Source organism: Mytilus galloprovincialis, chromosome 7, assembly GCF_965363235.1.
Source record: "Mytilus galloprovincialis chromosome 7, xbMytGall1.hap1.1, whole genome shotgun sequence".
Classification (NCBI taxonomy): domain Eukaryota; kingdom Metazoa; phylum Mollusca; class Bivalvia; order Mytilida; family Mytilidae; genus Mytilus; species Mytilus galloprovincialis.
In genome coordinates this window covers 74,108,439-74,124,761 of record NC_134844.1, presented here as the reverse complement: position 1 = coordinate 74,124,761, position 16,323 = coordinate 74,108,439, and the positions used below count along the sequence as shown (strand labels likewise).

Genomic DNA, 16,323 nt, shown 5'->3' with positions numbered 1-16,323 from the left:
GTACTTCTCGACCATCTATTCGAGTGGCTTTCCATATAAATTTGGAAGGAATTTGGGTTTTTTGTCAGACTGTGAAAGGGTACAGTGACAGTCTGTCCGGCATTCTGTTAAAATAAGATAAGTCAGAGATGTGTAATGATTGCAAATGAGACTCCTGTCCACTAGAGACAAACAAATATGAGCATATAAACAGCTATAATAGATCACTGTACAGACTTCAACAATAAGAAACCTCCATATCGCTTAGTAAGCTTTTTAAAGAGGCTCGAGCAAAAGAAAATGTGAAACCAAATTTATTTTACATATTACTATCGAAGTGTCATAATATTTTTTGTACATTTTCCCCTTCATGAGCATCTTCTAACAAAATATACATCTGATAAACAAACCACCGAAGTATCTTGAATCAAAGGACCTTTGATTCAAGATACAGAATAATCCGTTAAACAATACCTTATATGTATACCGTAATCCAACTCTTGTAAAAATTACAATGTGTTAATAAGATATTGATATCTTCATATGATCTTGAAGAGACAGACATATTTAATATGATATACTTCTTAACTATTAATATACGTTAAGATGAAACATCCAAACCATTTCGGGACGTTGGGGTTACACAACAAGTATACTGAAGGTCAGTCGTGTACTTTTTATTCATTTTATTCACTTATCTTTCTTTTACAGGTGTAAAAATATGTCTAGAATGAATTCAGATTTACTTCTGTAAAACCGAACGTAAATTTAATGCGCTAAATTTAATCCCTTTTTATATTGTGTAGTGTCTAGTTTTTTGCTTTATTAACCTCGATCATAAACCATCATTTTTTTTTATGCAAACTGTTAAGAAATTGATCGCCTTTAGCTACAGTAAGAATATCCGGTTAATTTGAATTGCTGCAAAAATTATCCATCTACATTCTGTTTAAAAATACCATTGAGATAATTATAACTGTTAACAAAACAGCACATATTGTCACTCACAATTTAATTATTGAAAAAAAACCAACAAAAACACAAGGGGGTCTTTTTAGCATACTAATTGGTATCTTAACGTTTGCCAATTGTTGAAAGTCGTACGGAGAACAAGAACAGCTGCCAGGTCATTTGGTCTCAAAAGGATGTTAGATGTTGCCTTTGGATATTGATTTTTACCTTTTTTGCAGATCATTGGCAATCATGCCACATCTCTTTTTAAAAATATACTGAAAACCATTTGTCAAGAAAATACGCTTCTAGTTAGCATGCTCATCTGATATCATGTCTTAAATTTCAACAGTATTTTTAAACACTGTATACAAAAATAAAATGAAATTCGACCATAGAAACATACTCTTTAATTGAGTTTCCTGGTCCTTCTTGATTGAAAAATAGCTAGTCATTGTGAAAAAATAAATTTTAATCTCACTAAAAAAACCCACTATTTTACATGTTTTAAAGGAGTAATTATTCTGATAGAGTAATAAAATAGAAAATGTCATTTGAAATATAAATTGTATTGTCTACAAGTATGCATGATTAAATTCAACATTCGTTTCCGCATTGAAATGGCCACCATTAAAACTTCGTAGGTAACAAATACCCACAAAGTCTATTTCAGTTGAAAACTCGATATCAACAACAAATTTCTAGATATTGATTTCTAGAAAAACGAATGGGTTGCATTTCCGTAATTCTATTATGAAACCTAAAATACTATAACGACAAACTTTTCTTAAAATAAATGTTCAAACAAATGCTAAAATTCCCAATCATAATAAAGGTCTACCAATTGCAAATCGTAAGCTTATTTCAATGACAGTAGATACTAATTGTATGACGTACACAGGTAGCGGGGAAATTAATTCCAAAATAAACTGTAGGTTTCCAATTTAGGAAGAAAAGATCTGAAAATATGACGTATTTTAGAAGAAGAAAAATTTGATTTCGTTAGGCAAGTATGGTGTCTGGGCATTTTCTATTTGTTCCCGTTTTCTGTCTTTCCTATTGGATCGCCGAACTATCGTTTGTTTGTTATTTCAAAACTTTTCTCCTGAATTTGGAATCTTGAAATAAAAAAAAAGTATAATTATAAAATATAATTGTAGAAATCACGTTTGTGGAACTATCGTAAAATTTTCTGTATGCATGATTTTAATGGCTTCGTGGTTCGTTTTCGTATACACGTAGGTGTACTGTCGCTAGAAATAGCGCACAATTAAAAGTATTAACGATCATATTCAAAAATCAATGCTGACATTCTTCAAAAGAAACTATTAAGGACACATTAATAATCTTTCATATTACTGTAACATATTTTTTTAAAATGAAATGTATTTCCATTTCAACATTTGTAGAACAGAAGATAATCACTGAATTGCTATGTTTCGTTCCAGGATGGCTTAATGTTTGTAGGTTTGTAGCAATACAATTATCTATAATGTTTAACCAAGGGTCTCTCATTCTATTTTCGGTCCAGAAGTCTCGGAGTATATCCAGAAGTCTCGGCTATCAAAAACCTTGATCGTCAAATAGACAACGAACACCAGAAATGAATACTAAACAATGAACAGGGCCGTCAGGTGATGCAATTTTCAATGGAGATACTATTTAAGGAGCTGTCAAGTCCATTTGATTTGTATGTCGGTGAAAGGAGGGGGACTAAGATGAAAAATGTTCTGCATTTTTGTATTAACTCAGTTGACTTTCTTCGTTTAAAATCAAATTAGGATGTCAAAAACTGAGAAACATGAATTGGTAATGATTTTGTCATGCAATATATTCATGAACTGTAACTTTAACAATAATTCAATATATGATTTTTTTTTGGGGGGGGGGGGTTAAATCCTAGCAGCACGCCTGTACCAAAAATCCTAATCCTTTGCTGATGATCCCTCTTTTTTTCATCTGACGAACATTCTCGATTTTCCTTCAACCGGGTTGCTCAAACCCCAAAATGAAGTCAAGGCTACAGAAATACATATGAGTCATATATAAAATTGCTGTTTTTACAGTCAACGTAACGATATCTTTTTGCACAAGTGACATAGAGATAACCTCTATTATCAAGTTAGACAGTACGGGTAGATACCTAGGTAAATAAATTAAATTTCTTTGATAAAAAGTCAATAGTATTCTCGTTTGTCTTCTTTCTTAAAAACCCTGTTAAACATAATGTTTACAAGGACGACAAAACGCACCTTAACGTATTATAGGTGGTCTTAACCTTTGATACTTTTTATGAATGAAGTCGTTAGGTATTGTCAAATTTAGTTTCGGTATTGTAAATTTTGTAAAGATCTAGGAGTACAGCCATTTTGAACAACACGGTCAACCGTTGTATGTACATAAACACTATATCAGTTTCTTTTAAAGACGGAAGTATTTTTGGCTGAAGTCACATATCCCGTACATTATGCTTTATATGAATGAAGTCATTAGGTATTTTAAAATGAGGTTACGCCATCAGTAACTTAGTAAAGTTAATTGGCTCTCAATTACAGCCGCTTGGAACCACAAGGTCAACTCCTGTAAACATACACACGACAAGATTCGTAAGACTGAAGGTTTTTTGATAAGGTTATATTTCCCGTATATTATCAGCTATATATAGCAATGGATACTCTAATACAACTATATGAGTAGAGACTTGAAACAGGGAATGTGTCAAAGAGACAAACCTATCAACGAGCAGAAAACAGTCCAAGGTCACCAATGGGTGTTCAGCGCATTATGCAAATGCTGCACTCGCAGCAGCGGGCTTCGACTGGCTCCTTAACGTTAACGTATACTAATTGAGTGTGAAATGTACGCCACACGTACCTCCAAAAGATACAAATGAACCGAAATTTAAAAAATACACAAGACTTACAAAGGCTAGATGTTGCTGACTTGGGACATACGCAATGGTGTGACAGAGTTGGGAGGTGTAAATATAGTTTGTGAGATCTCAACCCTCCCCATTACCTCTTCTATAGTCAATATTGAATAAACAAAGTCAGAGTAAAACTCAGATTAAGTTGGATTCCGATGTCAGAATAGGTAACAGAAGATATTAAGCAAAATGACAATGGTTAACATAAATTAACAAAGGACCATTTTAAGCAGTTACTAACATGCCAGCTCAAGACTTCATCCAAATCAACTGTCTTCCGTGAGCGGACAATATGTACAATAGACCGAAACAAATATGTTAAATGAATATAACCACAAAATCGCCTTCATTAGAATGAGAAAATAGGGATAAAGCAATTCAATTTCAATTTAAAGAACACTATACAGATCGAAACATTAATTGTCATTCATAGTTAAATATATTGAATTTAACCAAAAGTGGCTTCTATAGGCTAAATGTAATAAACCCACACATTTATTTTGTTGTAAAAAGGCGATTATTTTCTTGTGTTACTCAATTTATTTTCAATTGTTCAGTTATATATATGTATATCTTTTTCAGGTTAAATGTCAAGAAATACAAGCAATTAACATATACCATTGAAAAAAATTGTCATCACCTTTAAGAACGACCGAGTAGAAAACATTGCTACACAGAACCGTTATCGGCCCACGTGTTTATTGTCTGAATTGCATTGGATAATCCTGCTAAGGTGTCATATTTTGGAAATTCCTTTTTCGTTTTTTCAAACTTTAAAAAAAGACGGCACAAATTAGGCTACAATCTAATCTATTAATGTTGTATCAAAGAAATGCACATGTACGTTGAATCCTTTCTCCCTTTAAAAATAATTATCCGACATTTGACAGATTGACCTTCACGAATCACTGTTTTCAGGGACAAGAAATTAGTCAATTCATATTTATCGTGGGAACATTTTGAATGATTTCGTAATATTTAGTCAGGTGATTATTTTTTTATGGTGTACACGATGTATTTATACATTATACTATTCTATGATACATGTATAATATATAACGTGTATGATTATACTGGGGTACTCGGAAATGCACTTGTTTTTTCTAGTTAAAACTGGTATACAGCCAGTGCATGTACATGTACATATCGGCTTATCAGTGACGTAATCTGTCAACAATGAAATGGCTTCACTCAACATAAATGTACATGTAATAATAAGTTGTTAAGTCACGCAGTCAATAAAACCATTTAAAAAAATTGAAGGTGCAGTTTGATAGATTTTATAGATAATCTGTTATGCAAACTTCACTTTTCAGTTTGTAAACATTTAAAAGATATAGATCTCATGTTATGATTATTTAAAGTTAAAAATTAAATATTCTCTTTCAAGTCTTTTTACTCAGACTGACAAATGCACAATTCAGAAAAAGAAGTTCGTAGTTCGGTGCTAAATCTATGAATAATTGACATAGTAAAAATTGCAAATAATGCTGCCATTCATTCACACAGACATATATACATTGTATACATGTACATATAATATATCATGAGCTGGATTTCCTTTGATATAAGATCCTAACAAGTTCACCCCCTCCCCCCATCAAATGGTCGTCTTCTAAATTGACCACTTGTACCAAATATTAATTGTCCAAAATTCCGATGAATTTGCAGACAAACTAGGGGGGTGGGGGCAACATCAAGCTACACAAAGATCAGTTCTGGCTTCGAAACTGGATACTTGGAAAAAGAACCTCATCAGAGTTCAAGCGGACTTTGTAATCTCCATAAAAAATGGTTGGTGAGTTAGGTTTCTTTTCTTTACCATGGTTCATTTAATCTGTTAAGCAGTGGCAAAGAATTCAAGAAGTTTGAAAAATGACAACCTAATTTAAAAGCTTAGAACAAACGTTGGATTGCAGCAAATATGCAAATCCTTTACAAACTAATGATTCAATTAGGTGGCGAGAGTGTTCAACTTTCACAACAACAGTCTTAAAATGGATTCAATTTAGTGGCGAGAGTGTTCGCCTTTGACGACAACAGTCTTAAAACGCACCTTCTCAAAAACGATATATGCTGACTTCCAATTGATACATTCTGTATAGATTTGACCCCTTCAGAACTATAAGCGGGTTAGATTAAAGACAACAAATGGAACAACACACTATAACTTTAGGGTAATTAGAATGAGAAACACTCGATACAGAAAATTACAAAGAACCCTCGTGAGTGGTTTAATGCGGTTTTATGCGGTTGACAATGGTATGCTAGTCCTTTCGATGACCCTTAACAGTCTTAACAGATCATGTATCCATCGTACGAGCTTTAAAACCACACCACCCACGCATCAGCTTTTTTGATGGTTTTACTTTATGACCTTTGACTCCATTCAAAATATTCTAAAAGTTCAAGTTGACCATCTTTTAAATTTTGTTCTTTTGAGGACAGTATTGGATTTCATGAATGAGTCTACAATCTTTCTTCATGGTTCAATTGTAATTAGTAAATTCTCTAAAACGAGGCAATATCACTTCTGTTTTATACCTTACATATTAATCTCTGACTCATTTATACCGTAATAAATGAATTATATTTCAAACTAACAAAGAATTTATTTCCAGATGCGAATCCAGGATTTTGAAAGAAAAAAAAGAGGGCGGCACTAACAAGTCAACGTTTTGTGGTTGGACATGTAAAGAGTCTATATCTCTCTCTCTCTATATATTTATATATCTTCCAATTTCATCATCTCATTTCAATCCACAAAGATTACCAAACACCTTTTGTAACAAGATGATAATCGCTTTTTAAAATGATTAACTATGAAATAGAATCATATTTGTTTTCAAAATTATGAAATAGACACTGTCTTACATTTCAATCAAATGTGTATATTTCGTTTCAATGTATTTATAAAACGTATATAAGATATAGATATAGGGAGATTTGGTATGAGTGGCAATGAGACAACTCTCCATCCGGCAAGTAACAATATGATATAATTATATAATGCAGGTTTCTGTTCCCACCTTAACAACGTATTCAAATATCAAATTGAGACTTAAAGTGTCCAATTTACACAATTACGTATATAACATGATATTATCAATTTTGTATAAAGAACAATTTTCTTATTGTTATTGTAATAAAATATTTAAAAATATTTAAACTCAAATGTGAGAGTATTGAAAGGACAAATTATTCGATCTTTTGTTGTTCGGAAGTATAATTCGTGACCAGTACTTAAAATTACTAAAAGTAATCTGAAAGAAACATTTATTAAACTGGGATCTTTATTTTTACGTTTATTTCCTGTTGAATTTAGGTTTTAAGCTGATTCGTTCGAAGTTTCGTGTATAAATGTACTTAATAATCACGACTGTCTCACAAACATACCACAGTTGACAACATCTGACATATTTTAATGACCACAAAAGTGTTCTTTTCATTTCGCACTTACATCAAGTTAAATTTAAACGATCAAAATGCAACTTCAAAAATTTTCAAATTTCAAATTTTCTTTTTTAAATTTTCAAATTTCAAATGTTTATTTTTCAAAATCAAATTTTCTTTTTCATGTTAAAATTAAATTGGCTACAATATGAATTGTGGACGTCTGCATTGCTTCTCTGCTGAATATAACTTTACCAGGAACACTCAAAAGTCAAAACCCAAAAATTTAGAAGCCAATATAACCAGTGGCAAATCCAGAAGAAAAAAAAGGGGGGGTCCGGGTTTGGAGAGGAAATTACGAATAATATCTACCCTCACATCGTTAGGTTGATTTTCTAGGCACTTTATTCATAGAGCTTGACATTCTGTTATTGCGTAGACACTTAGCTAGGCATATTGTCGCCTTATTGAAAAGAAGTTACAAAGTTATAAGCAGCAAAGACCGTGAAAAATATCCATACAGTTTCATAACAACGCCCGAAGCAAAGAAACGAGCTGTTATTGCTGTTCTTTATCTCGAGGGCACAGTGGGAGCGTTTAACACAGAAACGTTCTCGCCTCACTGCAACTTAAAGACTGCCGAACTATATGAATCTCAATTATCAAACTACTCTTTATAGACTCAGTTAGAATTGTCATACCAATGGAGTGAAATGTAATCCAATGGAAATAAAGTGGCACAAATCGTTCCCATAAGTTGACCAGAAAGTAACACTTTTGCATCGATACCAATATCATCGTATTTCAAGGAACAATTATAGTGTGTTGAATTGTCTAGTTTACTAGCGACAGTTGTATACGTATTATCATTTGAGTCTCTGACTGATTATATCACTTAAAAACTTTAAACATGAAGACACATACTCGCTTTATATGATAGGACTGTGTGTCACGTCTTTATGCTAAAAAGTAACGAACTCGTGTAACTAATTATGTTCGAATACGTTATTTTAATATGACTTTCTATAAAGGAGAAAGAGTCATTAGTTTTAATAAAAAGTTTGCCTAGGGATCAATCGTCCGCTTCAAGGAGACAAATAAAATTAAAATAAATCTTTTGAAAAATTTAGTTGAAAAGGCAAGCTCTTTTGTGGTTCTTAAAAGGCAACGTACAATTTCATGACGTTAAAAAGTAACACGCACGATAAAAAGAAGAGACAAAATTAACCCCTAAAACCAAAGACCATCATTGATTTTTTTATGTTCGTCTCAATTCATTTCTGTCTGGTTAATGCTGCATTTCGCCCTAATAAACAAACTTTATAAATCTAGACTCTGTACTCCTTAGTTTAATGTCACATACAAAGACAAATTATACAGATGCCAAAATGGAATATTATATGTCACGTGCACTTTAATTAATGAATTTATAGACTGTTTTTTGAAGATCTAAATAATGACTACTTATGATAAAACAATATGAACATTATACATGCTTCAAAAATGTCTGTTAACTGTCACCTTGGGGTGACATTTCGACACATACGTGTAGTTATCTTGATTTTATCAACAGGACGATGTACTGTACAAATATAACTGTTAAAATTAGTATAATATAGTAAAATGGACTTTATAAAAATTTTGGTCAAAAACTAGGTCATTGGACTGTTTAAAAATGCTGGAAATAAACTCATTAGCACCATAGATACCAGGATTTAACTTTTGTACATTAAGCACATTTCGTCTGTAACAATTCCTCAATGACGCTCGAATCAAAGAAGTTAAAAAGACCAAATAAAAGTACGAAGTTGAAGGAGTTTTTCTATTCTTTCGTTTCCGGTTTTGGTTGAAATAGAAGAACACAATTTAGATTTATAGCAAAAATGAATAGAATTCGCATGAAACGGAAGTAAATATTGAATTACTCATGTCTGAAATTTGAAATCATAGAAAAGCACGAAAATTGTCCTTCTCATTAAGAACACCCCCTTTGTACATTTTCATCAAGTTCGTAGTTCAATAGCGAAAAGAGTGGAAAGAAACACTATATTAATAAAATAATACAATCAATGACAATTCAAATCCGCATATCAATGTTGTTTCTTTTAAACGTTACAAAAATTAAGACGTATTTAATGTCACACCTGAATAAAATTCCTTCATTCTCCCCGAAAAACATAATTTAACCCCTGCTTCACACCATCAAATGTACATCATACTAATCACACAAGTACTTACATTGCAATAAAGAAATTTGTATTACTTATTAATTAGCAATAATGACTAATTACAAGTACTTACCGAAAAGACAACTAAAATCAGATAGAAAACGTTTGTAACCATTTTTATCTCCAAATTATTAATTTTACAGGTGCGAAATACAGGTATCCTCTCTTTGAACTCAACTAAAATGGAACGTTAGTGTTTGACGTTCAATAATCAATACTGATATTAGCAGACAAAAATATCAACAAGAAAAATCACAACTTCCATTCATTTTTGTCTCTTTTGAAATGTAATGTTCTACCTTTTACGTTTCCAATCGATTACCGCGGTGTAAATTTCCGCTGTCAATCAAACAGTCTACGTCAAGTTAAAAACAATTCTAGTTGATTAATACCGTCCCAAAGTACAGCCCACTTTTTATGTATATATCTGCGATGATTTAAATGAAACAGTATGAGAATAAAAAAATAGTAATTTCCTTTAATACACAATAAATTATATCCGGTAATAACAAGGAAAGTACCACGTGGAAAATTCACCAATTTGAGAGACGAAAAAAAAAAACGTTATTCGCCCAACACCTGCATACTAACTAGATCGTGGACTATACTTTACACCTAATTAAATTTAGATTATAAGTAATTATTGAAATGTAAGGTATGAATTGTTAGTACAACTGTCTGACGATCAAGGGTCGATCTACCTTTTTAAATGTTGTTTGATCGTAGTATTACCCGAGTTTTAGAAGTATTGAACCGAACCATTCACGGTTTTTGAGTATTTAAATATTTCATTGTTTATAAAGTATCTTAAATATTTAAAAGTTTGTTTTGAATTATAAACAGACGTATTATAGACTGGGAGTGTTTATGCTTTGTTGTTAATTTGAAAGTATTTAAAAATTGAAATTTATGTGTGAAAACTGAATTTACATTTCCTGAAATTCATTGTGCGTGAAAAGCATATACATAAAATAAATTAAAGTGTATTTTGAAATAATTATATTAAGTATATCAAACATTAAACACAATTTATTGAAGGATTACTTTATGCAGTATAAATACATGCAACATTTTGTTTAAATGGAAAATAAGGATGTAGTATTTTAATGCACGACAGACAATCCCTACGCGGACTTTGTAAATATTAACAAAGACACAGTGATTGTATTGCTGTTGCTAGTATGACCTACAGGTTCACATGACGACCACTAGCGGTACAATTCCTACATGTATACATAAACAAAGAGTGATTGTATTGCTATTCTTCATCTTAAAGTCACAAAGAGGACCTTAACACATAGCAAAATCTCACCTGTCATTTCAAGTTTAACACGGTCTGGACAAACTCGGGCTTAGTATGACCTGCAGGTTCACAAGACGACCATAAATAGCTGTGCAATCCCTTCACACAATATGTAAACATAAATAAAGGCACAGTGATTGTATTGCTATTCTTCATCTAAAAATCACAAAAATTACTTCGACACATAACAAAAATGTACTGCTGACCTCCGGTACAACATGGTCACTTACACCGGTCCAGGCAAAACTCTCCGTTAAACCCAGAGGTAAATAATAGACAAACATTTAAAAACACATCATAAATTGAAATTATTGACTTGAAATAATGGTGTGTGCATAACGTCCAGCGGCAAATATGTCATAAAAATTAACAATTTACTTTACTGCAGACTTATTTCTTAGTGTAAATATCGCTTTATTGGAAGTCATACACCTTTGAAATCAGTCCATCACGAATATTCAGCCTTGCTAATAAAATTCGAAATTGAGGGCACATGTTATGTTACCATATATATTTACACATCTTTAAAGCACGGCCATGAGGTCAAGGTTTGGTGGCAATGACTGACTGACAAGTTGTCGTTACGAGTAACATCGTCGATACAGTTTTTTTTTAGCTCTCAAATATGAATGACTCCATATATACACGACAGTTGTGCGCACAAGATAGTAACTCCTGTGCACAAGTTAGTAATTAACTCGTGCGCACAAGTTGTGTAACTTGTGTGCATAAGACAGTAATTGTGCGCGCAAGTAGTAATTTATTTTTGCATGGCAATCCATGGCTTCCGTACAGTTAAGACAAAATATTGCAAATAATAAATGCCGACGAAACATTTAGGAAAGAAACTACAAACCAAAATATATGTTCTATAATGGATTGATGTTGGGTTTATAGAATAATAGTAAAAAAGTACAAAATAAAATGGGAAAAAATAAAGAAGAGAAGCAAAAATGACAAAATAAAGAACAGAGAATAAGGGTTGCTAAAATTAAAAGATAGAGAGTAATAAATGGACGGAATATATTTACGATATAGAAAAACATTCTTAATAATTAAAGAATTAAAGAGTAAAGAATTGGAGACCCTCCATCCATACCCTTTTCTCTGGGAATTAAGGCAGTGCATTACATTGATTGCTGTTGTTCAGACTAATTAATTTTACTTCCTCTCAAAACCTTCGACACGAATGTTTAAAAGAAAATAAATAAATAGGTTTCAAAATTGTCAACAGTATGCAGGTCACGGTATCACTCCATTTTCCTTAGGCAATGTTGATCTTGGTGACTGGTTTGTTTTTGTACCTTTTGGAGTGATGTTCAGACAAACTTTTATGTACTAGCATTTAGCTTTCCAAAATTTTGTACCTGATTAAGCGCCAAAGCGTTTCCCAAAAATACGTTCAAGGCTCACGCGTTGTATATTTGAGGTCACCGAGAACATATAAAAGAGAACAATGGACAATCAAAAGCCACAAGTCAACGAGCAACACGAACCTTAACCAACGTGACCAATGAACTCCGGTGATCCCGAAAGGTCGGAAGTTCGGAAATCTTAAGTTGTACCATACATATCTTCTGTATTTCATTTGTTTCAAAGCAGCAAACTGCACACAAAAAAAGAAAACTTAACAAGATCAAACACTTTTTCATATGCAATAAACTTGTTAAGATTTTGACAGAGGACATAAAAAGTAATGTCGGAGTAATGATAGTAGACCTGTTTACAAGATTACATTAACATGGATGTTAATATGAACGACTTTGTTATTAAAAGTTCATAACTACATTTGTAGTCATATGTAAAATATAAAATTTGTAATACTACCGTTTTTGTACTATATTGAGCATTTGTCTGTGATTGTCACGAAGTGAGAGACCCATATACACTTTGCATCTTGTTTATCTTTTTATGCCCCATTTATGGGTTTTATGTTTTCTGGTCTGTGCGTCCGTTCGTTCGTCCGTCTGTCCGTATGTCCCCTTCAGGTTAAAAGTTTTGGTCAAGTTATTTTTTTATGAAGTTGAAGTCCTGAAACTTAGTACGTGCCATGTTCCTTATGATATGATATTTCTTATATTAATGCCAAATTAGAGTTTTGACCCAATTTAACGGTCCACTGGATATAGAAAATGATAGTGTGATTAGGGCTCCCGTGTACTATGGATGCATTCTTGTTTAAAGATATTTTTCTGTTAGATGGAAACAATCGATGAAATGTATGTTGTTTGATGAATATCCATGCAGTGGTTTATATTAAATGCAAACACATTAACACATAAATTGTAAGGGTGGAAATCAAAGGGGGCCGGAACTTCCTGTCGATTTTCTTTAAAGTAAAGTATAGTCACGAGCGAACGTGATTATTTTGTCTGTACTAATTGCTTTTGTCTTTCAAAGACATTTTCAAACGCGGTGTATGGCTTTTTGACAATCTAATTAAAATATTGAACTCTGATTACTTTATACTCATATGTAGTATAACGTATTCAGAGATCAATATTTTAATTGAATTGGCTTTTTGATATATATCATACAAAGTTGTTTCGCCATTTTTTTATGTTATCGAAATTGGTAGAGAATTCGGTGCCTTTATAAATATATCAATAATATACACACATAACAATCACTTGCATATCATCTTACTTATATTGTAGATAATGACCAATTAATGAAAAACCTGCAAGTAATATACCAGCCCACAGTATAATCTAATGAAATTCTCTGAAACCAATAGATCATATAGAAAAGGATATAAGAGCATAAATCTTCAAACTCAACTTTTGTGGCGTGGTCAATAACATAAAAGATTTGATGGTCAATATTTTTTGTTAAGGAGCCAGCGGGTTGGCTGTTTGGATGTTTTCTGCTCTTTGGTCGGGTTGTTGTCTTTTTGACACATTCCTCATTTCTATTCTCAATTTTATTACTAATAATTATTAGTGAACATTTGCTGTTGTCCTGCTCACGACACATACATGTATCGCGGCATTTGATACTTATTTCCTATTATGATAAAATTGAGAATGGAAATGGGGAATGTGTCAAAGAGACAACAACCCGACCAAAGGGCATAACACAAACGCGAAAACGCGAAAAGGCGAAATGGCCGCATCCGGCCAGCATACGCGAAAAGGCGAAATGCCACCATCTGATATGGTGGCCGGATGCGGTCATTTCGCCTTTTCGCGTTTTCGCGTTTTCTCCTTTCACTTTGCAAACGCGAAATCGCGAAATCGAGAAATCGGGAAATCGGGAAATCGAGAAATCGAGAAAGCGAAATCGAGAAATTGAGAAATCAGGAAATCGGGAAATCGGGAAATCGGGAAAGTGAGAAAGCGAAAACGCGAAATTGAGAAATCAAGAAAGCAAAACGCGAAAACGCGAAAGCGAAAATGCGAAAACGGGAAATGAAATAGATTTCCCAATTTCGTGTTTTCGCTTTCCCGATTTTTCGATTTCTCGATTTCACGTGAAAGTTAAAGGAGATAACGCGAAAACGCGAAAACGCGAAATGGCCGCATCCGGCCACCATACAAACACTACTTCTTTCCCGATTTTATCTTTAAGAGTCTCTGGTCAATGTTGGATGTTTAAATCATCACATGTGTGAAAATGTTAAGAAAACATACTTTGTAAAATTCTATTATCCTGATCGTAAACAATCACTCCAGGCAAATGTAAATACATCACTTTCCTATTTTCAACTCATTCCTAATCGATGATTAATCAGATCAACCGATAGTCCTTAGGAGATTTATTTTAGTATTAGCATATCAAAGTATTTATTTTCAAGTTCTTACTAATTTACAAAACTATCCACTCTTTAAGTTTTATACTGACCGTATCAGTAGAACGGGGTCATTCTTTTCCCGAAAGAAAGGAGCATATAATATTTTTCACGGTCCACTTGATACCTTAAAATTGGACTTTACAAGGAATAAATTTAAAATCTTGAGTTCGACTCTCAAATCCTGAATTCAACTCCACTCCACTCCACTATGTTTGCAAATTTTGAGTGATAAATGTTATTTTTCACTCAGGAAATTCGACCCCTTCCGTCATATCTGACCACGTCACTGGTCTATTGTTGCGGTTCGTTTTGCTCTATCTTTACTTTTTTATAAAGGGTTTCATGTTTTGCAATAAAGATTATATGTTATGTTTTTCAGATTTGTTTATCGTCTGCTTTTTTCGACTTTAAATTTAATTCACTATTGGTGTCTCCCCCCACTTTATTAATTCCACAACTTTAATAAGGACGAACATACTGTACTTATTTGTCTGTTAGTATTTTTCTTTTTTAGCCATGTTGTCAGTTTATTTTCGATCTATGAGTTTGATTGTCCCTCTGGTATCTTTCGCCCCTCTTTTCAAAGACATAATGTCATCAATGTATTTTGGTACCCTTTACTTTTCTGCTATATATATATAATTTGATACTATTCTAACTGTACAGTATGTACCCATAAACCTTTTAATTAAAATTGAGAATGGAAATTGGTAATGACTTTGTGTCAAAGAGACAACAGACGAAGGCCACCAATGGATCTTCAATGCAGCATATTTAAGTAATGAAAGTAATTGAGTATACTTTAACAGAAAAAATACAGACTTCGGTGTGACCAGTTTTAAAATTCTCCCCCCCCCCTAAAAAAAAATGGCTACAATTTTACCATTTGTAAATTTTTTCATGGTGGTAGGGGTGGATTCGCCTGATATGAAGCTGCAACTTGAACATAAGATACATGCATGCAGCAAGATTTTCTTAAAAGGGTTATCAAAATATGTAATAATTAAATAAATTAAATATCAAATTTAATTTGATAAGCATGATTAAACACAATTTGCCAAGATCGTGTTAATACTTTAAAAATCATGCATTATCAAAATTGAATGATCTTTGATAATTCAACGTGATCTTGCTATACTGAAAGACTTTAATTGCACAACACTTTCCCTGTGATTTTCTTTGTTGAAGATTTTGTAACCGAACGTGACAGACTGTTGAATCATTATCAAACATGATGTTGTCATTTTTATAGAAAATATTACATTTTTGATGCAGCTGCAAAGCAAAGTACATTTGAAATAATGTTAAACAAGAATGTTTCCCTAGTACACGGATGCCCCACTCGCACTATCTTTTTCAGGCTATGTTTAGTGGACTGTGAAATTATGGTAAAAATCCAGTTTAGCATTTAAATTTTGAAAGATCATATTATAGGGAACATGTATACTAAGTTTCCAGTTGATTGGACTTCAAATTCATCGAAAACTACCTTGACCAAAAACTTTAACCTGAAATTTGCACTGTCATTTTCTTTGTTCAGTAAACCGTGAAATTGGGGGTTTGACATTGACTTCAAGTTCATCAAAAACTACCTTACCGAAAACTTTAACCTGAAGCGGGACAGACGGACGAACGAACGAACAGACCCACAGACTAGAAACATAATGCCCCTCTACTATCGTAGGTGGGGCATAACAAAACAATAACAAATGTATACACATGCCTTGAATTGTGTAACTAGAATTGAGGA

The 16,323-nt window shown here is 32.8% G+C and overlaps 1 protein-coding gene across 1 annotated transcript in view; it reads right to left on the bottom strand.

Annotated features, from left to right (window-relative positions):
* Positions 1-10,179, bottom strand: part of LOC143083642 (uncharacterized) — a 36,581-nt gene extending 26,402 nt beyond the window's left edge. Inside the window, exon 1 of the mRNA XM_076259925.1 lies at positions 9,551-10,179. Coding sequence (XP_076116040.1) covers positions 9,551-9,592 — 42 coding nt within the window. The 5' untranslated portion in view covers positions 9,593-10,179. The remainder of the gene's footprint in view (positions 1-9,550) is intronic.
* Positions 10,180-16,323: the final 6,144 nt, after the last annotated feature.